The sequence below is a fragment of the Marmota flaviventris genome, chromosome 11, assembly GCF_047511675.1.
Source record: "Marmota flaviventris isolate mMarFla1 chromosome 11, mMarFla1.hap1, whole genome shotgun sequence".
Classification (NCBI taxonomy): domain Eukaryota; kingdom Metazoa; phylum Chordata; class Mammalia; order Rodentia; family Sciuridae; genus Marmota; species Marmota flaviventris.
The window spans coordinates 78,949,142-78,977,045 of NC_092508.1; the positions used below are offsets into that span (position 1 = coordinate 78,949,142).

At 38.4% G+C, this 27,904-nt stretch overlaps 1 protein-coding gene and 1 pseudogene across 3 annotated transcripts; one reads left to right on the forward strand and one right to left on the reverse strand.

Annotated features, from left to right (window-relative positions):
* Positions 1 to 2,506: 2,506 nt before the first annotated feature.
* LOC114094759 (BTB/POZ domain-containing adapter for CUL3-mediated RhoA degradation protein 2 pseudogene) lies at positions 2,507 to 3,545 on the reverse strand (annotated as a pseudogene).
* Positions 3,546 to 7,348: 3,803 nt separating this feature from the next.
* Nmi (N-myc and STAT interactor) lies at positions 7,349 to 27,428 on the forward strand. 3 transcript variants are annotated; one of them, XM_027937982.2, is made up of 10 exons: positions 7,349 to 7,663; positions 9,075 to 9,186; positions 10,673 to 10,813; positions 14,298 to 14,387; positions 15,200 to 15,295; positions 18,639 to 18,801; positions 21,451 to 21,557; positions 21,646 to 21,832; positions 26,156 to 26,262; positions 27,104 to 27,428. In XM_027937982.2, exons 4-10 carry the CDS (start codon positions 14,304 to 14,306, stop codon positions 27,284 to 27,286), a joined length of 927 nt encoding a protein of 308 aa, XP_027793783.2. In that variant the 5' UTR covers positions 7,349 to 7,663; positions 9,075 to 9,186; positions 10,673 to 10,813; positions 14,298 to 14,303; the 3' UTR covers positions 27,287 to 27,428. The 3 variants fall into 3 exon arrangements, with proteins under 3 accessions (XP_027793783.2, XP_027793784.2, XP_027793782.2); XM_027937981.2 differs by lacking the exon at positions 10,673 to 10,813 and having other exon boundaries at positions 7,350 to 7,663; XM_027937983.2 differs by lacking the exons at positions 9,075 to 9,186; positions 10,673 to 10,813.
* Positions 27,429 to 27,904: the final 476 nt, after the last annotated feature.

Sequence of the window (27,904 nt, forward strand, 5' to 3'; positions counted from 1 at the left end):
TTTTTTTTTTGTTTGTTTGTTTTTGTTTTTTCCCCTGGATTCTCCTTACTTCCTTTTCTGCTCTTTTGTGTCATTTTGAACCATTCACCCTCACAGTTTATTCCTTCCTCTCCATTTCAGAGTAGCTGAAGTGGTGACCCCGTTACAGGCAAGGAGCCAGTGCTCTCTGAAGGAGATGGCATGGGGGACTAGAACAGATATTGTTCTTTTTTTCGGAAAAGGGCACCATGGACTCCTAGAGATACCTCACTTTCTATCAGTGGGCCCGCTAATCAGGTTGGTAACTGGAAGGCCCTTAACTTCCCAGGAGAGAGACAGGATGGGGAGAGCCGGGTATCCAATAGAACCTTCCCACTGGAGTGACCATTTGTGGTCATTCTTTGCTTTAGTGCACTGGTAAGTCCAGCCTTGTTACTCAAAGTGTAGTTCAAATCCAGCATCATCAGCGTCAGCTGGGAACTTTAGGTATGCAGAATCTTCACTCTGTATCCACAAAATCAGAATGTATATTATAACAAGATATCCAGCCGAATTGTGTGGACTTTCAAGTTCCAGAAGCCTTGTTCTCCAGGATGTCTTCCTGTCTAGAAACATGTCTTTTCCCCTTTCTTGTAACTATGTGCACATTTCAAGGGAAATCAAGAGAGGCCACATACTATAAGATAAATATTAGTGAAGCTGTGTTCTTATATGTAACTTGGCTGGATAAGACCAACTAGAAAACAAATCTAACTTAGAACAAAACATTGAGTTGTTTTGCTTGTTATGTTTTTGACATTCTGAATACATGAGTGACTTTGTTGTAACCATTTGTTACCTCTTTTCAAGTACTGTTCAAGACAGGGAAACAAACAGAAACAATTTTCGCAAACTCCAACCCCAATCTTGCTTCTTGGCAATTTCTAGAACACCTCATGTAGCCCCAGGTGGAAACAATCTACACATTCTCAAATCAAACACAATGATAAGCCGAGCAATGGCACAGCCAGTTACTCCAGAGTCTGAGGCAGGAGGATCACAAGTTTGAGGCCAGCTTCAGCAACTTAGTGAGGCCTGTCTCAAAATAAAAAGGGCTGAGAATGTAGCTCAGAGGTTGGGTTCTCCTGGGTTCAACCTCTTGTTCACAAAAATCAAAACCCACAAATAAAAACAAAGACATTTAAGAAAAATATTTTCTTCTAATGTTTCTTTAACTGTTTTCACTGTAGTTTTGCAGGCTTTCTTAAAAACTGAACTTCCTGCTGGTCTTGGTGTTGCACATCTGTAAACCCAGTGGCTTGGGAGGCTGAGGCAGAAGGATTGCAAGTTCAAAGTTAGCCTCAGGAATGGCAAGGTTCTAAGTAACTCAGTGAGACCCTGTCTCTAAATAAAATACAAAATAGGGTTGGGGATGTGGCTCAGAGGTCAAGTGGCCCTGAGTTCAATTCTTGGTACCAAAACAAAAAACAAAAAACTGAACTTCCTGAAAAGCTGTGTTGATTCATTTGGATGCTTTGCTTGATTGTCTATCGGAGTATTTGGTGATAGCAATAAGTACTTAATATTTCTATTTTCCCAAACTTTCAGGACTATATTCTCTTTAAATCTCATGACCCTTAAGATTCTTTGAACAATGATCTTTAAACTCAAACCAAATAGTTGAGTTTATGCTAGCATCAATCATGCTATGAGAATTCTGTCATAGCAGACTTCAGTTTGCAATTAGATACATAAAGCAGAAAATCTCAGCAGTACTCTCAGATTTTCTTAAAATAATATTAATATAATGTTGAATTTTCCTGCTAGATAAATGGCCCTGAATATTTATTTCTGAACCTTCTGTTCATGAGCAAAACACTGTGTTATTCCCTTTTATAGCATTTTTATTTTTTATTTATTTTTATTTATTTATTGCTGGTCAGTTTTGTTTTTATTGCTTTCTCTTTATCCTCTCCCTCAGAATGATTCTGCAGGAAAAGGAGATTAGGGTCAGGAAAAGGTGTGGGTCAGGGCAGGCTAATCTCCTCAATAACAGTTCAAAGTGCATTAAAGACAGATCCCAAAAGCATCAAGGAGGGCTGAGAGGTCTACCTTATGCAGGATTCTGGCACCCTGCAGGGGTAACAAATGCCTAGTCCCCTCATTATACAAAACTATTCATTTCCTAGATTATTTTTTTAAAATCAAGCTCATCAAACCTGTGCTTCAACACCTTAGGGAAAAAGAAGCCCCACCTGTGATAAAGACTGGGCCTCCACAGCACCAGAAGCGGACTTTCCCCCAGAATGAAGCCATTCCTGTGGGGCTCCGCTGAGGAAGGGCACTCAGCATAGGGCCCAGAGGGGAATGTGCTTAGCAGGAGGAGGGAGGCTGGTCAGCTCACCCCACAACAGAAGTAGCTCCTTGCTGGACAGGAAGGGAGATGGATCTGGTAGTGCTCAACAGTCAGGGCCAGGGAACGGGCCCTTCCCAGCCCAGGCCCCTTGATTTCACAAGAAGGGCCTGTCATGTTTCTGAGTGCTGGAGCAGACAACCAGGCAGTTGCAGTGTGGGGCTGCAGAGGGCAGGAGACAGGGCCTCCTGTGCCCCATCTCCTTGAAGGTCTTATCAGTCACGATGTGCAGATTGGTGGTCGAGCTGCCGGTCATCGTAGGTGCTATAGCGCTTGACGTGGATGCGGCGCACACGATCCCGCAGTTCATAGGCTTCCTCATCTTCACTGGGGGAAGCCTGGCTGCGGCTCCGGCTCGTGGCCTCCAACAAGGAGTTGTCAGGGACTTGGGGGGTCTCATAGAGTAGGACATTGAGTGTCTCCTCATAGATTCGGGCCTCTGGAAATTCCACCTTGGTCTGCTTCTTCTCTGTGGCATACACGATGGAGGTGCAGCACACCTCTGCCAGCTTACGACCCTGGCCATAGAAGGACCAGCAGCAGATCTCGTCACCGATGACATCCTTGATGAAGAGCACGCGGCCATTGAAGCGCAAGGACAGCTTGTCAAACAGCTGTATGTTTTTCAGCAGGTGGTCATCAGAGTTGCTGGTGTAGGAATACTTGTTGTTGCTTCTATTGGACAGCAGCTTCACCATGGGCTTGGTGGAGGATTTGATGAGCCTGTCCTCCTCCCTCAGGGATGTGATGATGGGGATGTTGGACACAGGCTGGTAGGAGTCCTTCTTGTCCTGCAGGGCAGTCTGGCACATGTTCACCAGGCCCTGAATGAGGTAATATTTTTCTTCAGCCATCAATTCTTTGATTTCTTGCCGGTTTTGAGGGAGGGTAATAGGGTCATCTCGGAGGTAATTCAAAATGGTGCCAAAGTGCTTTCCACATCGGTTTATGGGGATCCAGCCTTCTTTGTCGATCAGCACCTCCATGCGCCCACTGAACATGGCCTTGAGATGGTGTCACGCCGGGTGAGTGCCCGCACCATGGTGTAGTACAGGGAGCCAACTACATTGAGCTGCACGTACTTGTTGTCCAGCCCTCCTCCCTTGAAGCCACTTAGCTTGGGCTTGGCACCTGAGGCTGGGCATAGACATGTGTCTCCCCCCGCCCCCCCCATCTCCCGCTGCAGGTAGATCAACACACAGCAGGAGGTAGGCTTGGAAGGCTCTGCAGTAGTGGAAGTGTTCACAAGGGAGTGTTCCGGGGAGGCCAGAGCCTCATACTCTCAGTGCGTCCCCAGGGGCTCTCAGCTGAATGGCAAGCTGACTCCTTGCCGCCCCTAACCTGTAGCCGCCTGCCCAACAGCAATCCTGGGCTGGGAGCTCACATCCTGCTCCAGCAGACTCCTCCCGGTGCAGCTGCTCATCCCTGCCTATCTGAGCATTTTTAAAGACAATATGTCATTCTCTATATACTTCAATACAACAGACTTTTCGGACTGGTCAGTTATGTTTATATGATAAATCAGTGACTAAGGCAAGATTCATTAAGATAAAATCCTTCATTCTGTAACTTTATCATTATTTTGTTTAGATTTATTTATAGCTGACTGATCTATATTACAATATTTTATTTGCTTATAAAAACTCACTTACACATGTGAATATGAAAACCTGTACAGGGGACTACAACACTGGGCTCACAGCATTTGACTCCTTGCTGATATTTAATCAATAGATGTAAATATATAGCAACCAGTAGGTATAGTCACTGTACTAGGAAACTGCAGGTGACATGTGGAAATTTTATAAAAGGGGGGTGTCTTTGCCTTAATACTACTTCTGTAGGTAAGGAAGATTAAAACAAAAAGACAAAAAGGAAGAAAGAATATAAAAGGATTGAAATGTGTTACAAAAATTAAAAGAACAATAAAATCCCCCTCCCCATAGTATAAGCTACCATTTCCTGAAGGCTTGCTATGGAGGGGTAATGTGCTTAGTTCTTGATGTGCAGCCCTACCTCATTTATGACAGCTGAGAAAACTAAGACTGGGGAACTTTAGTAACTTAGAATTGGTACTTACAGCCACATCAGACATCATCAAATCCATGCTTTTAACTATCTAGTACTGCCTGCCTGGTAAAGAGTATGTATTTTACCAGGCATGGTGGTCCAGGCCTGTAATACCAGCAACTTAGAAGATTGAGGCAGGAGGATCACAAGTTCAAGGTGCACCTCAGGAATTCAGAGGTGGGGGGGAACTAAGTAACTTAGTAAGACCCTATCCCAAAGTAAACAATAAAAAGCATTGGGAATGTAGCTCAGTGGCAAAGTGCCCCTGAGTTCAATCCCTCATACCTGCCCTCCCACCAAAAAAAGGGCACCAAAATAGACTTGTAGTGCAAAAACAACATTAAAAAGAAAAAAAAAAAAAAAAGTAAGCACCAGTACACTGGCACTCGCCTATGATCTCAGCAGCTCCAGAGGCTGTGGCAGGAGGATCACAAGTTCAAAGCCAGCGTCAGCAACAATGAGGCGAGGCACTAAGCAACTCAGTGAAACCCTGTCTCTAAATAAAATACAAAATAGGGCTGGGGATGTGGCTCAGTGATGAAGTTCCCCTGAGTTCAATCCCTGGTCCTTGGAAAATAAAAGGTGGGGATAAGCATTTTCCTTTATCATTTGTATATTCCCAAAGCAAACTTCTTGAAAACTAGACTGGTGTTACATGATCACTTGGAATCCCTGAAGATCTTGTATAATGATGATCATAAGTGTTTCAACTTCTCCAAGGATGAACTGCAATTCTTTGCAAAAGTGTACAAGCTTGGTATCTTAGACCTTTTCTGAAAGGAAGGGCAGAAACAACAACAACAACAACAACAACTGATATCAGATTGCATTTCCCCAGTTTGCATACTCATTAAATTCTTGGTGCCTGGTAAGTTTTTTTTCATGCTTTTTTTGGACCTTTCAGTCTACTATAACAAAACATTAAATACTGGTGGCTTTTATAAACAACAGAGCATTATACTGGGTATGATGGTTCACACCTTAATCCCAGCAACTCAGGAGGCTGAGGCAGGACATTACAAGTTTGACACTGGTCTTAACAATTTAGCGAGATGGTCTGGGGAAAAAAAAAAGTCTGGGGATGTAGCTCAGTGGCAAAGCACCCCTGGTTTTATTCCTAGTACCACAAACACAAAAACAGAAATCTATTTCTCAGAGTTTTGAAAGCCAGAAGTCATGATCAAGTCATCAGCATGTTCAGTGGTGGTGGTGGGGCAAATTCTCTTCCTGGTTCATAAATGGCACTTTCCCAATGGGTCCTCACAACAATGGAAGGGACCAACAAAATCGTTTGGGCCTGTTTCATAAGGGCACCAATCCTCTCCATGTGGACTCCACCCTGTTTACCTAACCACCTCCCATGGGCTCCATCCCCATGACCATCATCACACTGGGGGTTCAGATTTCAACATATAAATTTCAAGGGGACACACTTGAGTCCATTGCCTGCTGGGACTTTTCTCCCATTGGTTTCATCTCAGTCCACCTCCTCTACCTTTAATCTTTACCTCTTTTGTGGAGGAGACATCTTAAATTTCCTCAGGTAGAGGGGATTAGTCTATTCCTCAGGTTAATGGTGAGCTGAGTGGGGGATGCTGGCTTTAGGGGCAAGGGGGAAAAAAAAACACTAAGGAAAGTAGAAAAAAGAAATAGAAAATGGATAGGTCTTTCAAAATTACTTTCCTTGTAAAGGTTTGAGCAGAGAGACCTCCTTATCATGCTGGTTAAAACTGGCTTGGTTTGGAATTTGGCTATTCTATCTTTGTCTTAATTTTTTGGAAGTTCAGATCAACAACTTAGTTTTTTTCTTGGTGATGTAGAATGTCATCAGGAGTAACTCCATTTTCCCCACATGGCCTCCTCTAAATTTTATTTAACAAATTAATGTTCCCTCTAAAAGTCCAGGGTAAAACAGAATTAATATCCCCCACCCCTGAAGTTAAGCAACACATGGGGTTTTTATACTTTCTATCCAGGATAAACACAAGTCCTTGTCACTCAACATTTTTTTTTTTTTTTCCACTTAGACATGCCACTTTAGACTGCTGTCCATAAAAATCCTTTTTTTTTTTTTTTTGGTACCAGAGCTTGAACCAAGGGGTGCTTAACCACTGAGCTACATCCCTACCCCTTCTTATTTTTTAAATTTTGAGACACGGTCTCACTAAGTTGTTTAGGGTCTTAGTAAGTTGCTGAGGCTGGCTTCGAATTGGCAGTCCTCCCGCCTTACATGCACTATGCCTGGCTCAAGATTCTTGATGGGAAGGAATTTTGCTTCTGCCTGTTATTTTGGACTACCACATTGGTTACTACATACAACTACATGTCACCATAAACAGGAATTGATTGATGCCTTGAGATAATCTTGATTCATCTCCTTTCCCCACCTCTGTGTATGAGTGAGTGCAGCTGTGGGGTGGGTTCTTTGTGTAGGATTAGGAAATTGCAGTTTTTGAAATTAACCAGATGTTTTTATTTTCAAAGAAAAAGTTCACACCTAGTGAAATATTTGTTTACAAGCTTCACAACAAAACAAAAGATTATGAGAAAACTTTCAAGGGACTTGGGTCATAGAAACCAACTCAACACCACGGCTTTCCCAATTTCATAGCCCAGGGGATGTGTCAGAGACAAAGCACCACTGACTGTAAAAACTCATAAACTAAGTTTATAATGTCTAATAAATAACAGTTATAATCTGGAAAGATTCCTGCTTTGACTTTGGTTTCTATCCATTTTTTCCAACAGTCTGTGCTGTAAAATACACTTAAAAAATGTGTTTTAAAAATCATGTCCTAAAATTAGTGTTTTAGAAACTTTAGGAATACTTGTTAGGAAAATGTTGGCGCAACAAAAACAAAACAACCGTGTCTCAAGAACCGAAAGTGAAATCAGTTCTAACTTTTTGTTTCTGTTAGTGGATAATCATGGGAGCCACAAGGTTTAGTGTTCCTAGTCGTGCTTAAGTTTTAAAGAAAAGTCTTCCCCCCCTTTTCTTTTCTTTCTTTCTTTCTTTCTTTTTTTTTTTTTTAAAGGAACCAAGCGGTTTGAGTGAGTGGCACCTACTCGAGGGCACCTAAGCTGTTTCGGGGCGCTTCTGCAGGAGACTGCGCCAGCTCCAGCACCCAGTACGTCGCCCTCCAGCCGCGTTGGGCAAGGGCGGTTTCCGGAAGGTCACGCTCGCTGGAGCCCGGGGGCGCTGCGCTTGGCTGGTGGACGCTGGTGAGTGGGGCGCCCAGTCCCTTGCTCCTAATCCCTGCTACGAGCAGCCCCGGTGGGAAGGGAGGCGGGTTCCACAGCAGCGACGCGCGGGAATTGGGGAGAGCCAGGGTTGGGATCCCCGCGCTCAAGAGCGCTTTCCGCACTTTGGGTGTTTGGGGACACGTAAACCCCTGCGGCGCACCTGCCTCGGGGGCCATTTAGCCTTCTCTGAGCCGTCGGGCCCTCAGACCCGTCGTCTGTTTGCTTTGTTTCATTCCGGAAATTGAAACTTAAAATGATTTATGTCTCCCTACTGTTTTCTTGGAGGGTCCCCAGGAAGAGTTCTTAGGAAAACGGATTTCTATTCTTCTTGGCAGACGCATAGTTCTGCACCCATGCCTCACTTTTCAGAACTGGCAAGGTTTTCTTGTAGGAGGCATCCAAAGGAGAATACTATTGTAAAATCAAAACTATAGGGGGCCATTATTTGGATTAAGCTCATGCACTGGGCCCCAAGAGACCAGACTAAAAAATCAATATGGAGTAACCCATGCTAAAGTTCCATGTCACTGAAGTAAAACTAAGTTGTAACTGTCCTTCTGAGAAAGATAACAGCCAAGTTTCCTAAGCAGGCTAGTTTCAATTAGCATGATAATGACTTCCCTCTGATTTAATTCATACAAAAAAAAAAAAAAAAAGTAATCTGAAATAGCCTGTTGGTAACCAAGCAGTTATTTTTCTATTCTGATTTCCTGTCTGTCCCAGTCTTACAAAGAAAGTAACATTGCAATGACCAATCTACTTTTTGTACAAACCTCACCCCCCTTCTGCTTTTTAAAACTTTCTCTGCAAAACCAACTTCTACTCAGTCCATGGGAACATTTAAATCTATTTATGAAATAAAGTGTGAGATCCTCCAATAGTAAAATAAAGCCAAGTAAGAGCTTTAAACTGTTGTACTTTTGTCCTTTGACACTATGTTCCAAGTATATACAACATGCATATATTGTATTTCTTCTTCTTGCTGCTGGGCCTGAATATGCAAAGATTCCATTCAAAACCACTATGCAACACAGTGATATGATATTTTAGGGAAACGAGATGATGGTGGTTTGTATTGGTTTTTATTTCACCACCATAATGAATTACATGGATTTAGTGGTTTATCCCCCTCCCTCCTTTTAATTTTAGAATTCTGTAGGTTAGAAGTCCTGTGCAGGTCTCACTGGGCTAAAGCCAAAGTGTTGGCAGGGCTTCTTTCCTTTTCTGGAGGCTCTTGGGACCAATTCCCTTTCTGAGTTCTAGAATCTGCCCACCTCACTTGACTCAGTTGCTCTTTCTCCATCTTCAAAGCCAGCAACTTTTGCATCTCTGGCCATTCTTCAGTCCTCACATCTCACTGACTCTTCTGTCTTCCTCTTTTACTTTTAAGGACCCTCTGGATCACACTGGTTCCCAGAGATAATTCCGGAAGACTTCCATATTTGAAAGACAGCTGATTGGCAACCTGAATTTAATCTGCAGCCTTAAGTCTCCTTTGCAATGTAATCTAACATTTTTACATTTTGGGATTAAGATGTGGATATTGAAAGGGTCATTATTCTGCCCCCCACATGATTGCACAAAAGGAAAGTATTACCACACATCTGACTCGCTTCAAAGAGGGATATTATTCAGGTGGTGAACATGACTAAGGAGTTGGGGGGACCATTTACATTGAGAACCTTTAATACATTGTAAAAATGATTTTTTTTAGGGGGGGACACTTTACTGGGGATTGGACCCAGGAGCACGTTACCACTGAACAATCAATATTCCCTGTCCTTTTAGTTTTATTTTGTTTTTAAAATTTGAGACAGGGTCTAAATTGCTGAGGCTGGCTTTGAATTTGTGAACCTCCTGCCTCAGCCTCCAAAATTGCTGGGATTACAGGCATGCACCACCAACAATAATAATTTAAGAAAGCAATTAAATAACAGTGCAGTTTCTGTCTTTTGAAAATATAATAAGAGGACTTCACATGTATACGAGGTCTGTGCAGAACAAATATGCAAATAAAGATACCATACACTTCCATAAATTGAATATTTTCATTGTGTAAAGTTGTGCTTTGCATGGATTGCAAGAGGAAGTGAACATGATTCCTGTCTTCAGTCACGGAAAATGACACAGATACAAAAATAAATTCAAGTACTCCTAACCAAAAAATGAAGTGGGGGAGGGGATGTAATATTTTGGAGGAATCAGACAAGTCTTTAAGAACTTTGGGGAGATTTGGAATGGTCCTTAAACAGCAGAATTTCTTGGGGTTGAACTTAATTAAGGTTGGGAGGGGTGGAAGGAAGTGATGTAGTGCGGTACCGGAGACAGAGGAGGGATCCTCCTTCAAGGAACCCTCAAATGTGGTTGAGGAGTTGTTTAAATATGGTAAGTAAGTGTTGGGGTCAGATTGTGTTAGACTTTGGGTGAACACCATTAGGAAGATTCTGCAATTGTTTATACAACAGTGATATGTGTGTGTGTGTGTATATATATATATATATATATATATATATATATATATATTTGTGTGTGTGTCTGTAGTTTTAAAAAATGTATATATTTTTCATCTTAGACCATCTCAAACTTGCAGAAAAATTTGAAGTACAGTAGAACAATTTTTGTTTGCCCTGAATTATTTGCAAACAAATTTCCAACTTGTTGATCCATCACTGTGAAATACTTGGGCATAGATTTCCTACCAAAAAAAATGTACTTTTATATAACCACAATATAGTCATCACAATCATGAAATTAATAGTGATATTTCTACCATCTAATCATCATATTAAATTCAGATATCCCAGTTGTCTCAATATCAGAATCATGGACTGCATATTTAGTTGTGATATTCTTTGGTTTCCTTTAGTCTGGAAATTTCTCTGTTTTTCCTTGATTTTCATGAACTTGACACTTTTATTTAAGAGAACAGGCCAGTTGTAATGTAGAATGTGCCTAAACTTGAATTTTTTTTTTTTTTTTTTGTCTTAGATTCAGAAGATGGCATCTTTGGCAGGAATATCATCAAAATCACACTGTGACTTCAGGGCACCTATTTCATGTTACATGATATTGATTTATCACATTATTTAAATTATCTCGGTATGGTGGCTTCTGCCAGGCTTTTCTGCTGTGAGTTACTTGTTTTTTTCCCTTTGAAAGTAGTACGTATTTTGTGGGGAAGTATTTTGAAACTAACTAAATATTTCTGTCTTCACCAAAATTTCAATTTTTAAATTTATTTACTTAGGTTTCATCTCATAGTTTTGTTTTCTACTCAGTGGCTTTAATCATGACTACCATTATTTGTCTTAATCCCTAATTTATTCCCAGATTTGGTCAGTGAAAACCAACTAAAGCTGAATCCTGTGTCCTTTGGACATGTCCTCATCATTCTTTAAGCATTTCCTTGCTTTTTGGCATCACAAGATGTCCCAGGCACATTTTGTAGTTTTTCTGTTCCAATTTCTCCAAAGAGCCTTGGCTCCTCTGAGTGGAGAACAGCATTAGAAATCAAAGTCTGGGTGCCTGGCAGATGTCACCATAATGAGATAATCAAAGTAAATAGTGGGATTAATCAAAGTCATGTAACGTGTAATGGGGTAAACTGCGATCACAGAGTGACAAAAGATATTCCAGGTTTATCTTATATATTTCCTGTCCTAGGACTAAAACCAACCACTGATTTAAGGAGCCTTGGTTCATTTTATTGGAGATAGTATTAGAAACGAAGATCTGAGTGCTATGTGACCCTCTATTTTTCTTATATTCCTGTATTTGCACTGGGTAAACTAAGGCAAGTTTACCCAGTGCAAAACACACACACACACACACAGTCTTAAAATATAAATATAAATAAATGTATATGTATATCTATATCTTTATATATCTATCTATATATATATCTGAGGATTGAACCCTGGGGTGCTCTATCAATGACCTATATCCCCAGATCTTTTTATTTTTTATTTTGAATCAGGGTCTTGCTAAATTGTCAAGGATGGCCTTGAACTTGGAATTATCTTGCCTTAGCCTCTCTAGTTGCTGGGATTACAGACATGTGCCACGGTGCCCTGCTGTCTTTTATTTTTAAAAAGCAATAATTTTTTCTTTTTGAAAATACTGGGAATTTAACTACTTACAGTCTTGGAAAATGATACAGCAGACTGGCTATTAAGGTTCATCTAAAGCCAGAAAGACAGTCAAGATGTTTTTTTGTATCAAACAATCTAGCAAGTTTTCATCTTAGTACAGTACCAGTACAGACTGGTCTTCTTGACTCTTTTTTTATACCATTTAATCCTTTGCTATCCTTTGCTAGAGTGGCAAAACTTATGGGCCTCCCCCCACCCTTTTTTTTTTTTTTCTGATACTAGGGGTTGAACCTAGGGGAGCTTTTATCACTGAGCTATCCCTCTAGCTCTTTTCAGTGTTTTTTATTTGAGACAGGGTATCATCAAGTTGCTGGCCTTGAACTTGTGATTTTCCTGCCTTGGCCTCCCAGTATCATGAATTCCAGGCATGTGCCACTACACCTGATGCCTATAGGCCTTTCCTAATCAAAAATGAAGTTTTTTAAGTGTATAAAAATACATAGACTAACAAAGGAAACCAATTTTTTTCTTTTCCATTTTTATTGGTTTATTATAATTGTACATAACAGTGGGATTCATTGTTACATGTTTGTACATGTGCACTAAGTTACAATATAATTTGGCCAATATCATTACCTCCTTTTCTCCCCTGGTACCTTTCTTCTACTCTAATGATCTCCCTTTGATTTTCATGAGATCTCCCCACCCCTACCCCTCTTTTCCTTTTTACTCTCTAGCTTCCACATGTAAGAGAAAATATACTACCCTTGACCTTCTGAGTTTGGCCTATTTGGCTTAATATAATGTTCTCAAGTTCCATCCATTTTCCTGAAAATGACATAATTTTATTCTTCTTTATAGCTGAGTAAAACTCCATTGTGTATATATACCACATTTCTGTTCATCCATTGATGGTCACCTAAGCTGGTTTCATTGTTTGACCATTGTGAATTTTGCTGCATAAACATGGGTATGCATGTATCGCTATAGTAGACTGAATTTAACACTTTAGGATAAATACTGAGAAGTAGTATAGCTGGGTCATATGGTAGTTCCTTTTAGTCTTTTGAGGAATCTCCATACTCATTGATTTTCAGGGTTGTATAAATTTATAATACCACCAACAGTATAAAACTGTTCCTTTTTCTCCACAAACTCTTCAGCATTTATTATTGTTTGTATTCTCTTTTTGTTTGTTTTATTGTTTTTGGTACCAGTATTGAACCCAGGGGTGCTTAACCACTGAGTCACATCCCCAGCCCTTTTTATTTTGAAACAGGGCCTTGCTACATTGCTGAGGCTGGCTTTGAACTTGTGATCTACCTTCCTTAGCCTCCAAAGTTTCTGGGATTATAGGTGCTTGCTACTGTGACTAGTTATTGTTTGTATTCTTGATGGCTGCCGTTTTAACTGGGGTGAGATGAAATCTCAGTGTAGTTTTGATTTGCATTTCCCTAATTGTTACTGATGTTGAGCAGTTTGTCATGTATTTGTTGTTCATTGTATTTCTTCTTTTAAGAAATATCTGTTTAGCTTATTAGCCCATTTATTAATTAGGGTACTTGTTTTTATGATAAGTTTTAAAAAATTTTTTATATCTATTCTCTATATTAATCCTGTCAGAAGCATAACTAGCAAAGATTTTCTCCCATTCTCTAGGTTCTCTTTTCACATTCTTAATTAAGAAAACCAATTATATTGAAATATGGTTATCAGAATATTTAAACAAACTTTTGATACTAATATGTATTAATATATTACAGTATTTCACAAGACCTATCAGAAGCTGTGTTAAAAACAATATTTCAGTATATTTGCAACAATTATAATATTCTATGAAACTATCTGTCCTTTCTACTAGTGACTTTGTTACAGTTGGTATGAACACTACCATAATTGCCTATATTTATACTTGAAAAGAATGTTAATTTTTCAGTTAGAGGTTTTAAAAACACATGTAAATTAATTGACCCTAGGGAGAGTTTGTTAAAACTCCAAGTGAGATCACCTATGTAGAGAAAGAATGCATTGGGGGCCTTTATACTTGGTTTACTTTTGGGAAATACAGTAGAGAGAATTAAATGTTTAAATCAAAACCTTTAGAAAGGTTGGAAGATCAAAATAGTAGTCTTTTAAAATGGAGCATAATATTGTAATTGGAATGTGAACTGTAAAGAATGTTAATACACATTATTTTATATATATCCTTGAACGCAAATGATTTTAAGAAATTTTTATGTACTTATAGGTGTGAAAATTATTTGAAATATAGACTCTATAAAAGTTGTTATTTCTTTCTTCTTCACCTTGTATGTGTATGTACTATTTAAAAAGTATTTTAAATTAAATTTCTTCTCCTCCTCCTTCTCCTCCCCCATCCCTTCTCTTTCTCTTCCTTCATTTTTGTGGTGCTAGAGATTGAACCCAGGGCTTGGCGCATGCTAGGCAAGCATTCTACCACTGAGCTACATTCCCAGCCCTGAAAGTTTTTTTTTTTTTTTTTTTAAATCTTTGATAATTAGAAAATCATGGAAGCTGATAAAGACAACAACAAACAAGTTCTTAAGGAACATCAGACAAATGAAGAATTGATGAAAGACGACCAAAATGAGGTAAAAAGGAAAATGACTAGATATTAATAAAAATTTAATTTTTAGTAAAGCACTTTTATATGTCTTTGTCCAACATTACCTTGCATTTTGGAAGCTATTAGGATCCAACATTTTTGGATTTTTTTTTTTTTTTTTTTAAGTTTTGTTGTGTTATTTAAGCCTTGTAGGAAGGTTTGTATTTCTAATCTTTTGTTTACAGAGTTTACAACAGAATGTAGCTGCTTTCTCATGCATTCCCTCATTCTTGGACTTGCACCTGGAAATTCAAAGATTAATTAGCAATTATCTGATCTAACCAAAGAGGGAGCAGAGGCCCAGGTAGTTTAAGCCTGTTACCCAAAGGCCATGTGTTTGACCTTTTAAGATAGCTGTAGACTATGGGAATCACAGCTAATATATATATTTTTTTAATATTGCCACAGATTAACAAGTTGACAGTTTTGGTGTAATTTAAAAGTCATTTAGTAGTCACAAATAGCAAGGAAGCGAACTAGTCTCAATCCCTGCCTCAATTATAAAAATGTCTTTGACTTTGGTTCTGGGTGAAAAGCAGTTTCCTTATTCATATTATAGAGATAGAAAAATTGAAAATGTTAGCAGAATCACTGGTGATCAGGTAAAATACTCAACGAAGATATTATTCATGTGAGCACAATTAATTCTGAGAGTATCTATTACCTTTCTTTGTCTTGCTCAGGTGGAGAAATTTAGCATTTTTAATTAATTTAGAAAAATGAGCTCATTTTAAACTTTATGAGTTTTAAACTAATGAGCTCTATTAAACTTTGCGGGTACCATTTGATATTTTTTAGGGATTAATTGATGAAATTATAAAGGAAAATATCCATTTAAAGGAGGAGATTCAAAAGCTTGAAGCCGAGTTACAAGAGGCCGCCGGAGTCTTCCAGGTACTCTATTTTGTGTTTCACATTTTTATGGACATGTACTTTAAGAAAAAGTGATGTAATTACACGAAGTTCATTTTAAAAACATTCAGAGCACCAAAACAACCTAAATGTTCTTCCAAAATAGGATAAATTAATAAATTAGGGTATATTCACACACAATTGACTATTGCACAACATTGAGAATGACCAGACCACAACTACATAAAATAAGACGGATGAATCTCATAAACATGGTGTTGATCAAAAAAGACAGTGGAAGGTTGTTAATCAACTTTTTTTGTTTTGTGATGGTGGGGTTGAACCCAGGGCCTTGTGCATGCGAGGCAACTGCTCTACCAACTGAACTATATCCCCAGCTATTGTTAATCAGCTTTTAATTCTTGTCACCAAAATACCCAACAAGAACAATTTAGAGGAGGGAAAATTTATTTGGGCTCCTAGTTTCAGAGATTTAGAACATAGTGGGCCAACTCTATGGCTTTGGGCCTGAGGTGAGGCAGAATGTCAGGGCAGAGGGCATGGTGGAGGAAAGCTGCTTACCTCATGGCAGCCAGGAAGATGAGAGAGGGCAAGAGGCCTCAGGAAGATGCACCCTTCCAGAGCACACCCCCAGTGATCCACCTCCTGCAGCCATGCCCCACCTGCCATATGGTTACCACCCAGTCAGTCCATTCAAACTAGGATGGGCTGTTTAGTGACAGCTCTCACAATCCAATCATTCTTGCATTAACACAGGAGCTTTTGGGGGGACACCACATTTCCAAACCATAACAAGGGTATACCATTTGTTTCCATTTAAATAAAGTACCAAAGCAAGATGTTCAGAATTAGGCCAGTAGTTGCCTTCAGAGGCGGGTAAGACCCCTGTGGAAACCCAGGAAGGTTTCTGGGGTGTTGTCATGTTCTGGGTACCAGTCACACAGCGTGTCAGCTTTGTGTGATTTTTATCCTGATATATACTTAGGATTCATACACGTTTCTTTTTATTTTGAGGCAAGTTCTCACTGAGCTGTCCACCTAAGCTTGAACTTTTGATCCTCCTGCCTCAGCCTCCCAATTGAGATGATAGGTGTATGCCATGGTACCTGGAGGATATATGAACTTTTCTGTTACTTATATACACTTTAATAATACTTACAACCTCCCCCCCAAAAAAAAATGAACAAAATTTACAAAGTCAAATAAAGTGATAGTTATTACCAATCACTTTTGGATCAAATACTTGGTCTTCTCAATCCATTTATCATCTTCCTCATCCAAGGTGCTAGTAATTTGGGTGAATTTTAGTTTAAAAAGTTGGACTTATATTAATCCTCACCATTTAAATTCTTTCTTAAATTTTCCTGTATTTGAATTAGATGTACCTTTCATTCCTTGTTTCTTCTTAACAGCGCAGATGGTTAGAAAATTAAAATATCATCACTTTGTTGTTGAAACACCAAGATAGGGATTTGAGTACCTGGAAGTAAAGTTGCCCCTGCTCATGAGATGGGTGAATTTCAGCAGAAGATGGTTAGGATTCTGGTTACTTCTCAGACTGGGGCCAGATCAAAGACCTTTAGAAACCAGCCAGTCCAGTAGACCCACTTTGCAGGGACCTAAGTTGAGATCAACAGAGCCTAAGTGAGATGTTCTCTGTCAAAATAGGGACTAGCCAGGACTAGTACTGGGCTTTCTCAGTCACCCTGGAAAGCTCTTGCCTTCTCAGGATATACTGAGAACCCCAACCTCCCCCCCATGTTGTAAATGTGTATGTGTGTGTGTGTGTGTGTGTGTGTGTGTGTTGATGGGGATTGTACCCAGGACTTTGCCCATGCTAGGCAGGGACTGTAACACTGAGCCATATCCCCAGGTCACCCTTCTCCCCACAGCCCTATTTATTTTATTTTTGAGACAGGGTGTCACTAAGTTTCCCAGGCTGGCCTTGAATTTGTGATTGATTCTCCTGCCTCAGCCTTTGGAGTAGATGGGATTATAGGCATGAGCCCTGTACCCTGAATACAGATATGCAGATTGTTTTGGTTAGCCTATGGTAATCAGATTTATTTTTGGTCCTGGAGATTGAATTTGGGGGGCACTTTACCACTGAACTACACCCTCAGACCTTTTTATTTTGAGACAGCGTCTCTTTAAATTGCGTCAGGCCTTGCTAAATTGCTGAGGTTGGCCTCAAATTTGTGGTACTCCTTCTGAGTAGGTGGGATTATAGGCATGTGCCATGGTACCTAGCCAACAATCAGAAATTTTTACTGAAGTTAGATGTAAAGATATAAAATAAGTGTCAGGTTAGATCAAATGACTCAGTGAATGTGTCTAATCTTTAGTGATATACCTTTTATGCAAAATAACCATGAAAAATAGGAATGTAAACTCATTTGTGCATTTATGTGTGTTGTGTATGTCTGTCAATCCCAGTGATTTTGTTTTTTATTTTTATGATGTGAGGATCCAACCCAGATCCTTGAGCATGATAGGCAAGAGCTCTACTATTGAGCCGCACCAGCCCTTGTTTAATTAATTAATTATTACTGTGCTGGGAATCAAACCCAGTGCCTTGTGTATGCTAGGCAAATCCCAATCATTTTAAATAGTTAATCATAACCACCTAACTTTATCCTTCAGGTTGCAATTCTTCTTCTTCTTCTTTTTGTTGTTGTTGTTGTTTTCCTTTGTAATGCTGGGAATTGAACCCAGGGCCTTATGTATACTAGGCAAGCACTGAGCTACATCCCCAGTTCCTTTAATTCTTGATGTTAGTATCCCTTAACTTTTTTATAAGTTTATGTTGTGGTAATGTTTAAAAGTTGATAAGTAGGTGTGGGGAAATATGGAATTTAAATGTGATAAATTTCATATCATATGATTCAGTAGTCTTTCATTTTAGATGACACTCTCTGGGTTTGTCATAAACATAACCACAGTACACCCAGTCCTATATTTCACACTTCTTTGCAGTGAAATTAAACATGTTATCTAATGATTTCCTTGTGAGATAGTGCATTATTGGCAGTTGTTGAGAAGGTCCTTGTCTACATGAATGATGTGGTGTTTAGAGTGGAACACATACTGACCAGTTTAAACATTGACTAGAAAAAGTGAGAGGATTATGTATTTATAATTTCATTTGTGAAATGATATTAAAGGATCAGTATTTGATTACATTACTGAGTACTTGCAGGGGAAAAAGCAATTACTAAAGATGTTAAATAAGTCTACAGTCAATATTCTATGAGGTTCTAAAATCAGTGGAGAATGAATTATTGGCTGACCAAATCTATTTTCATTGGTGGGACTAAAGTTATTTATTATCTTGATTTTAAGCAAACATTTCTATTTGAATTAGATTAAAGAGGATATTCCAGAGACAAAGATAAAATTCACATCACTAGAGACTCCTGAGGATGTTCGCCAGTTTTCAAACATTTCCTATTCATTTGAAGTGAAATCACAAGTGCCTTATGAGCTACAAAAAGGACAAGCACTTATCACCTTTGAAAAAGAAGAAGGTATGACTACTCTCCTTTTTTTTTTTTTGAAGAAAAATAAAAATAAAAATCTTTAATAATTAAAAGTAAAACCATTTTTTTTTTCTGATATCTAACTCTATTCTGCCTTTTTGGATGTAGTTTCTTTTTCTTTTTTTTAAAAAAAATTTATATGTTCTTTTTAGATATAGATGATAGTAGAGTATATTTTGATATATTAATATACATGGAGTATAACTTATTCTAATTATGATCTTATTGTTGTGGTTGTACATGATGTGGAGTTTCACTGGTCGTGTATCCATATATAAACATAGGAAAGTTATGTCCGATTCATTCTACCATCTTTCCGATTCCCATTCCCCCTCCCTTCCCTGCATTCCCCTTTAAGGTATGATTAATCTTAAAAAAATATATATAACCATGTTATCTTTGGAGAGCACTGGAATTTTGACAGGTCTTTCCAGATTTTGAGATAGTGTATTATTGGCACAGTTATTTAGAAGGTCCTCATCTACGTGAATGATGTGGGCTTTAGAATGGAACACTGTACAATACTGACTAGAAAAAGTGAGAGAATTATGTATTTATATGTTATATATTTATTTCTTAGATATTTGGTTATTGTTTACCATGTTTCCATATAATATTTTTTCTCATCCTTGTAGTGACACTCTGAAGCAGATATAATATCTCCATTTTATAGATGAGAAAACTGACTATAAGACATTATGTGTGTTAGTTAGCTTTTCATCACTATGACAAATACCTGAGAGAAATCCACTTAAAGGAGGAAAGGTTTATTTTGGCTTATAGCTTTGGAGATTTCAGTCCACGATCACTTGCCTGTGTAATTTCTTGAGGACCAACATTCCTCGGAGCAGGTTGACCTTCATTCTGGTATTTGTGAAGTTATAGGGTGGGACCTGGTGGTCTTCAGGGCCATTCAATGTTTATATTCAGAAATTCTTAATCATAACCCCTATCTCCTGACTCCCGGTCCTACCATGGTAGCCTAAAAATAAATGTTGACAGGAAAGACTTTCCAGAAGGTTGGTGAATGCTCAGATGAGGCTCTCTTCCCCAGTGAGCTTCTGTTTACCCTGGCGCCACCACTGCAGCTGACGAGAGGTGGAGGCCAGGAGCCACATTGGCAGTGGACAGTGGTAGTCGGGATGGAACTGGCAGACATAAATGAGGATTCTGAGCCAGGTTTCTGCACAGCCTTTACCTGGAAATGCTGGGATTAGGATTTTCTTCAGATAGAGCCACATCACTGTTTCTACTGTTGACATGGCTCTGAGCCCCTGATCTCCTGGGACAGTGCTACATTTGAACGTAATGAATCAGGAGTTGGCTTTTGGCTGTTCGAGTCATAGAAGTTGAGACATAAGTGGTCTCTCTCCACTGTGTCATATCACCAGATGTTGGGAGTTTCTTGGGGGGGGGCGTGAATGGGAAAGAGGATCATCTGAGTATTACTTCATTGATGTTTTGTGTAATTGTCGTCTGTTGCCCTTAGCAAAGAAAAAAAGAAAAAAAAAGAAAAAAAAAATTATCCAATTTATAAAGTCATGTTGTGGTACAGTGAGTCTGAATTCCCACAAGACAACGCCCTGCCTTCTAGTCCTGTTTCTCTCTCCCTCCAGCTGTGCTATCTGGTTGTCATAAACACAGTGAGGTTTATGAGACAGAGAATGAACATCTCTTGTCTTCATGATAAATTAGAACAAGCAGTTCCAAATTGCAGCAACTGAAGTGTTATAAACTCATGCCCCACAATTAAAAAAGAAATACCTACTCACATACATTTTAAATTTGCATATAGTTGCTCTTTGGATTTTTAATGTTTTTGGCATAATTATAATACTGAGCCTCTCCCATTTGTGTGAAAAAATTAGACCTGACGGCTTTGTGATTGGTATAGTGGGGTTCTCTGATTTTCAAAGGAATGATTTCAAGAGCATTTTAGTGAAATGAAATGCCTCATTAAATATGACAAAAAAATAAAAATCACCAACAAAACAAAATAAAACATTCTCACTCTGATAAACACGTGTACATTGTGAAGTTATAGGGTGGGACCTGGTGGGTTTTCAGGGCCATTCATTTTTTATTATGTTATCCTTATCAAGACAAAGACTAAAACAACTATGTATTTCTATGGTGCTTGTAACATGGGAGTGACAAATGATTAAGTTAAATACAGTTAAAGTCAATTGTAAAAATGACATTGGCCTGCAAAAGTTTTCCTAACTTACTCAACATGGAAGAATTTCTGACTGAGATCTAATGTTTTAGAGGAATTCTCTGGTAATGCTGTCAGTGGTGGAAAGAAGGGTGTGTGCCTAATGGAAATAATATATGAATAACATATGAATTTCTAGAGGACTATCATTGGGCATGTCTCTTAAGATAAATCAGAGGAGAGATTGATCCCTTAAGATGAATATGGAATTTGAGAAAAACTCTCATTTTTGCTGATGTATTGCAATATAAATATATTCTGCTTTGATGAAAAGACCATTAGCATTTGGAAATCCCAAGAAAAATGTTAAAGTTATATCATTTGCTATTAAAGAAAATCAAAATATTCATGAAAATTTATTCTTAAACAAGCACAAAAACTTCAGAGAAATTGGAAATTAATACTTTCAAAATTATTTTCAGTTGCACAAAATGTGTTACAAATGGGGAAGCATCATGTGCAGATGGAGGACGTGATTCTGGAGGTTACAGCCAATCCAGTTCCACTCAACACAGGAGTCAGATTCCAGGTAACACGGTAATTTAAAGCTTTGAGGAATTCTGTTGAACACGGGCTCTTTTCTCATCCATATTTCCAAACATGAAACCGTTTCTCAGGTTCATGTAGAAGTTTCTAAAATGAAGATCAGTGTTACTGAAATTCCTGATGAGTTGCCTGAAGATCAGATGAGAGACAAACTAGAGCTGAGCTTTTGCAAGTCCCGACTTGGAGGTGGAGAGGTGGAAAGCGTGGACTATGATAAGCGATCCGGAAGTGCCGTCATCACATTTGTGGAAGCTGGAGGTACTTGCCCACTGAGAAGTTTAGTACTCTGTCATTTAACTCTTTTCTGCCATTTCTGAAAGTATTCCTATTTTACTTCTAATTATCATGATAATTGGGGATTTTTCTTCACCTTATAAAAAGGTAGAGTCTAGAAAATAACTTTTTGACTACTATTGAGAATGCTAATGTTGCTACAAATAACACTCCCATGATCCTTGAACCATAAGGTCACCATCATGACCTGTATGTACATGCATGGCACTGTATGTACATTGTACACTGACACTCTATGTATTATCTCTTCTGATTCTCACACGACTCTGGAAGTAGGTGATATATTTATTTTACTGATGAGGAAACAGGCCTAAAAGATAAGTAACTTTCTTACTAAAGTGTAAGTGTAATCTCTCTTCAACCAGTAACTTAGGAGGCGAGATAGAGGGATCACAAGTTTGAGGCCAGCCTCAGCAACTTAGTAAAGTTTTAAGCAACTTAGTGAGACCCTGTCTCAAAATGAAAAGGGCTGGGGATGTAGCTCAGCGTAAAGCACCTCTGGGTTCAATCCCTAGCACCCCAAAATGAAACAAAACCAAAACCAAACCCTCAAAAAACCCAACTCTGACTTTCATCTCACATATTATTACTGACAAAAGTCTTGTAGGTAGAGGAAATCTATTCCAGGAGAGATGAGCTAGACATTTGTTCTTTTTTTCTGGTAAAATGGAGTTTTACTAACTGGATGTGGTGGTGCATGCCTGTAATCCCAGCAACTCAGGAAGCTAAGGCAGGAGGATTGCAAGTTTGAGATCAGTCTGGGCAACTTAGGGAGACCCTGTCTCAAAATAAAAAATAAAAAAGGTCTTCAATGTAGCTCAGTGCTTATAGTAGAGTGCTTTGCTTAGCATGTCTGGAGCCCTGGGTTTAATATCCAGAATCTCTCTCTCTCTTTCTCTCTGTCTCTCACATGCACACATATAAAAGAAAAAGGAAAAAAAAATGGACTTTTATCAGATCATACTAGGAAGGTTTACATACTTACAACTGAAAAGATTCTACAGTTGCTTTTTAAAAATATGTTCAAGTGATTCTCTATGTAAAATACTCAAAATACTCTTGTTCTTGTTAGTGAAATACTTGGGCTTCTCCTGGGTTTATATGTATAGTAAAAATCCAACTGTATAATTAAAAAACATGGATTATATTTTTTTCATACCAATGTAATAAGTACTTCTTAAAAAATTGAAATACTGTATTGAAAGCATAAATTTAGTAAAAAGTGAAGCATTTCCTCTGGACCTTTGGACAAAATTTAGGGCTGGGTGTGTGTGTGTGTGTGTGTGTGTGTGTGTGTGTGTGGTGGGGGTACTGGGGATTGAACCTAGGGGTGCTTTATCATTGAAGTACATCCTGTACATTTTATTTTTAATTTGGAGACAGGGTTTTACTAACATACCCAGGCTGGCCTTGAATTTGTGCTCTTCCTACCTCAGCCTCCTGAATAGATAGGATTACAGGCAAGTGCCATTGTGCCCAATGGTGGGTGTTTTATGGTTAAATAGAGACACAAATGGAAGAGGTCCTAGAAATGGATCATAACTTGGTAGAAATTTCAATAGTTAAGGATCCAGATTTTAATTTTCCAAGTTCTTATGTTCAATTTCTCTGCTTGATGTTAGTGGTCCCTCTCTTGTATTAAAAACAATCCACAAGAGACTTATCTGTGCATTAGAATATAATTAAATACTTTATAGTGGGTGCTAATATGAGCTTGAGAATCTGAGCTCATGTCCTTTCTGGGGATACCTCCAAGGGGTTATGTCTGGCTGAAAGGAGATAAAAATATTGAACCTTATAAAAAGTAACTTCTGAAGGATATAAAAGTATCTGAAGGTGAATATTACAGGTAATTCAGAACTCTGTTTTTACAAAATCTTCATGACAATTTATGAGATGGATAATATAATTATACCCATTTTGCAGAAAAGAAAACCGAAGTGTCAAGAAGTAAGCAAAAAAAAAATCCCAGGCCACATTGCTAATAAGTATCAGAGTCAAAACTGAAGCAAGTCTATTTGATGTAGGGCCTGAACTTGTTAAAAATTGTTTTTAAATGGTGATTAAAATATACATAATATGAAATTTACCACTTTAACCATTTAAAGTATATAGTTTAGTGACATCAAGTACCTTCAGAATGTTGTACAACTATCACCACTATCCATTTCCATCATCTTATACTGAAAATCTATCCCCATTAAACAAGATCTCCCTCTTACATTCTCTTTTAGCTCCTAGTTAATAAGGGCAATGACCAGAGTCTCATTGTGGGGATCTTTTTCCTGCCCAGGAGGGTGTAAGACACCTGAACACTTAGAGTCTCAAGTAATTAGTGAAGAACAAAATACATAGTCATAAATATATTTACAAAAAGCAGAGCCCCTGATAGATCTAGTCCACATGGGTGCTGGCATTAGACAAAGGAAAGATGGCTCCAGTGGTTTATTTAAGAGGGTACATCAAAGTCAGGGATAAGGTTTAAAGGACAAAGTCTTGCTTTGTGATGTCTTGCAGTCAGCAGGTTGATTGGCATCTTGGCAGGTCACACCCATCTCAGGTGCTGGGTGGGTCACGGAAGAGTGGGATAGAAATTCACACTGTCTCTGGGCAATTGACCAGAGAAAATGTCCACTGGTCATTCCCAGACACCAGATGTTTCTATCCACTAAGCTTCCATGCGTGGTGACCCACATGCAACCCATGGGTGGCTCATGACACCTGGTAACCACAATTCTAATTTCTTCTCTATGAGCATGCCTTTTCTGAATAAGTGGAATCATAATACATTGTTAGTCTTTTTGTGCCTGATTTAGTTCACTTAGTATAGTGTTTTCAAGCTTTATCTGTATTGTATTATAGTCAGAATTTCATTACTTAAAGCTGAATAACGTTCTGTTATGCCTGTGTGTGTGTGTGTGTGTGTGTGTGTGTGTGTGTGTATCTAGCACATTCATCTGTTGCTTTTACCTTTTGGCTGTTGGGAATAATGCTTCTGTGAATATTGGTGGGCAAATATCTATTCAATCCCTGCTTTGATTTTTTTTTTTTGGATATATAATTGTGAGAGGAATTGCTGGATCATATAGCAAGTCTATTTAACATTGGAGGAATTGCCATACTGTTTTCCACACTGCCTGTACCATTTTACATTCCTTCATGCAGTGCTTCAGGGTGCCAACTTCACATCCTCACCAAGAAGGCCTGTACTTCTAACCATTGTACCATATTGCTGACCCAAGGTGGACTTATGAGAGGAATTAAAAAAAAATGGTTAAATATTCTCAAGGATTGTTTCTGTTAAACCTTATCCAGTTTTGATATATGACTTTTCTCTACTTTAGGGGAAAATGCTGCTAAAAAAATCAGACTGTCCTTTCTATCATTTGTGTTGGAGAAAACTGATGAATTTTTGTTATTTGTCTTCCTTTAGTACCCTCCTTCTCCACATTATTTCAGTTTCCTGAATAAACTATACTGGGATGACCAAATAATTTACTATATATATGTATAATGTAAAATAAATTTATAACTCACTATATATTTATGGTGTTCTAATCATAGTTTTCATTTGTACTTATTTTTTTTTTTTTTTGATACCAGGGGTGGTTAACCACTGAGCCATATCCCCAGCACTTTTTAATTTTTTATCTTGAGACAGGGTCTCACTAAGTTGATGAGGGTCTTGCTAAATTGCTGAGCTGGCCTCAAACTTTTCATCCTCCTGCTTCAGCCTCCCTAGTCACTGAGATTACAGGCATGTGCCATCATGCCCAGCTCATTTATTCTTCTTGAGAAACAGAAACCCTCCAATCTTGTTAGGATGAGTGCAGATGACTATTGTATTTTTTTTTTTTTTTATGGTACCAGGGATTGAACCCAGGGGTTCTTTACTACTTAACTATATCCCCAGCCCTTTTAAAATTTTGAAACAGGGTCTTGCTAAGTTGATGACTGTCTTCAAACTTGCCACGATCTGGCTTCTACCGCCTGTCGGATCACCGGCATATGCTACTGTGCCCAACATGACTATAGTTTTTTATGTAACTCAGTGTCCATCTGAGAACAATCAGCACCCCCTGTGCATTGATGGACTGTAGGGGATAGTTTAAGGCAGAAGGAACTATTTAAAATTATGTACTGTGAAGTCTCCTTGTGGGTGGTAACATTTCTTAGAAATTAATCACTCAATTCACTATTCACAGTGATATTATTTTGTAGGAAGGAAGTTTTAAATTTGATTAAAAATGTTTATGATATTAAAAAAATCTTTTTGCTTACTTTCAGTTGTTGACAAGATATTGAAAAAGAAAGAATATCCTCTTTACATAAATCAAAGCTGCCATAGAGTTGTTGTTTCTCCATACATAGAAAGACACGTGAAAAAGTATCAGGTAAAGTTATCTTTTTTGTTTGTTGGTTTGTTTTTTTGAGATGGGAGTCTCACTAGGTTGCCCAGGCTTCCCTCTTGAGTAGCTGGGCTTACAGTTCAAAAAGTCATCTTTTCTTTCATTTTGAGAACTTACTGCACAAACCTACCCCCTCCCCACTACAGAGAGACACACACAGAAAAGAAAAAAAAATTGTGTCTGTTACTATTTGAATTTTATCAGTGAGGGATTTCAAAATAGTTTTTTCATTTTTTTCTTGGCTCAGAATGAGTCTGACTTTTTAAAGAATATTTTAATATAAATCAGTGCCTTATTTACTTTATTTATTTTTAAATGAAAATTACTCACATAATAACAAAACATCTTTATTTTTATATGTGGAACATAGCTGCATTTCTCTTGTGTATCTGTTATCACTGGGTATTAGAAATCATTCTTTTGCTGTTTTCATTGAACTCATTATTTTTACCACAGACTCTCTTCCTGTTCCTTCTAAGATGGTACCACTATCTACCGACTCCACAAACCTGGTGGCAAGAACTTATACTTAACTCTTCATTTTGCCTCACCTCCACCATTTCAGATTCACCAAATCATGTCAGTCCATCTCTGACTACCTTTTTACCTGTCTCTTGAACTGCCCTCCTTTCCTCCATTCTTCGTAATGCCACCAGAGTTATTTTTCTGACACTCAGATCTGACTCTGACCATTCTCTTTGAAAAATCCTACAGCTTCCTATTTCTACTGACATAAAATCCCAAATTCTAAGCACAGCTTTTGGAGGAAAGGTTTTGAATTCAAAACTTTTGGCAATTTTTGTTTTTATCTTTTTTTCTTTCTTAGGTATTTTCAGGAATATCTAAGAGGACGGTGCTTCTGAAGGGAATAGAGAACATTCAGATGGAAGAAGAAATTGTGGAGGATTTAATTAACATTCACTTTCAGCGGGAGAAGAATGGAGGTGGAGAAGTAGATGTGGTCAAGTGTTCTCTAGATCAATCTTACACCGCGTATTTTGAAGAATAAACTGATGGAGTCATATGAAAATTATAGCTTTTAATACATATCACTGTAAACATTTGGCAAAAATGAATATCCTTTCCTTTAAAAATCAAAAATTTTAATTCTTTAGTGTCCATTTCTTTTTAAATAAAAAATATATTTCCAAGTTTTTGAATTCATCTTTGTTTTGAACTTGGCTGTATGTTTGTAAATATGTAAGTACACTGTGTTAAAAACAGTTTTGTTCATAAGTTATGTGGATGAGTTCCATGTCTGTTGAAATCGACCTTAAGTGATCCAGATGTCCCCCTGCCCATGTTGGCTCATTCTGCCGCAGTCATGTCGGCCAATTCCATTTTGGCCCTGTGCCCACCAACATGTAGACTCGATACTTAATATTGTCCAGAGGAAATGCAGTAACATTGGGCAGTTTGGGATTTCTGTAGACTTTACCAACAATTCAAGGAACTTCAAGAGTGAAGGAATAGGGGCTGGGGTTGTAGCTCAGTGGTAGAGTGCTTGCCTTGTAGGCATGAGGCCCTGGGTTCGATCCTCAGCACCACATAAAAATAAATAAATAAAGATATTGTGTCCATCTGCAACTAAAAAAAATATTAAAAAAAAAGAGTGAAGGAACGTAGT

Excerpts from the sequence above, each read along its gene's own strand:
- Nmi (XM_027937982.2), top strand. The coding sequence starts at position 14,304 with ATGGAAGCTGATAAAGACAACAACAAACAAGTTCTTAAGGAACATCAG. Across the intron at positions 15,296-18,638 it reads AGGCCGCCGGAGTCTTCCAG|ATTAAAGAGGATATTCCAGA; the intron begins GTACTCTATTTT and ends TATTTGAATTAG. Across the intron at positions 21,558-21,645 it reads ACACAGGAGTCAGATTCCAG|GTTCATGTAGAAGTTTCTAA; the intron begins GTAACACGGTAA and ends ACCGTTTCTCAG.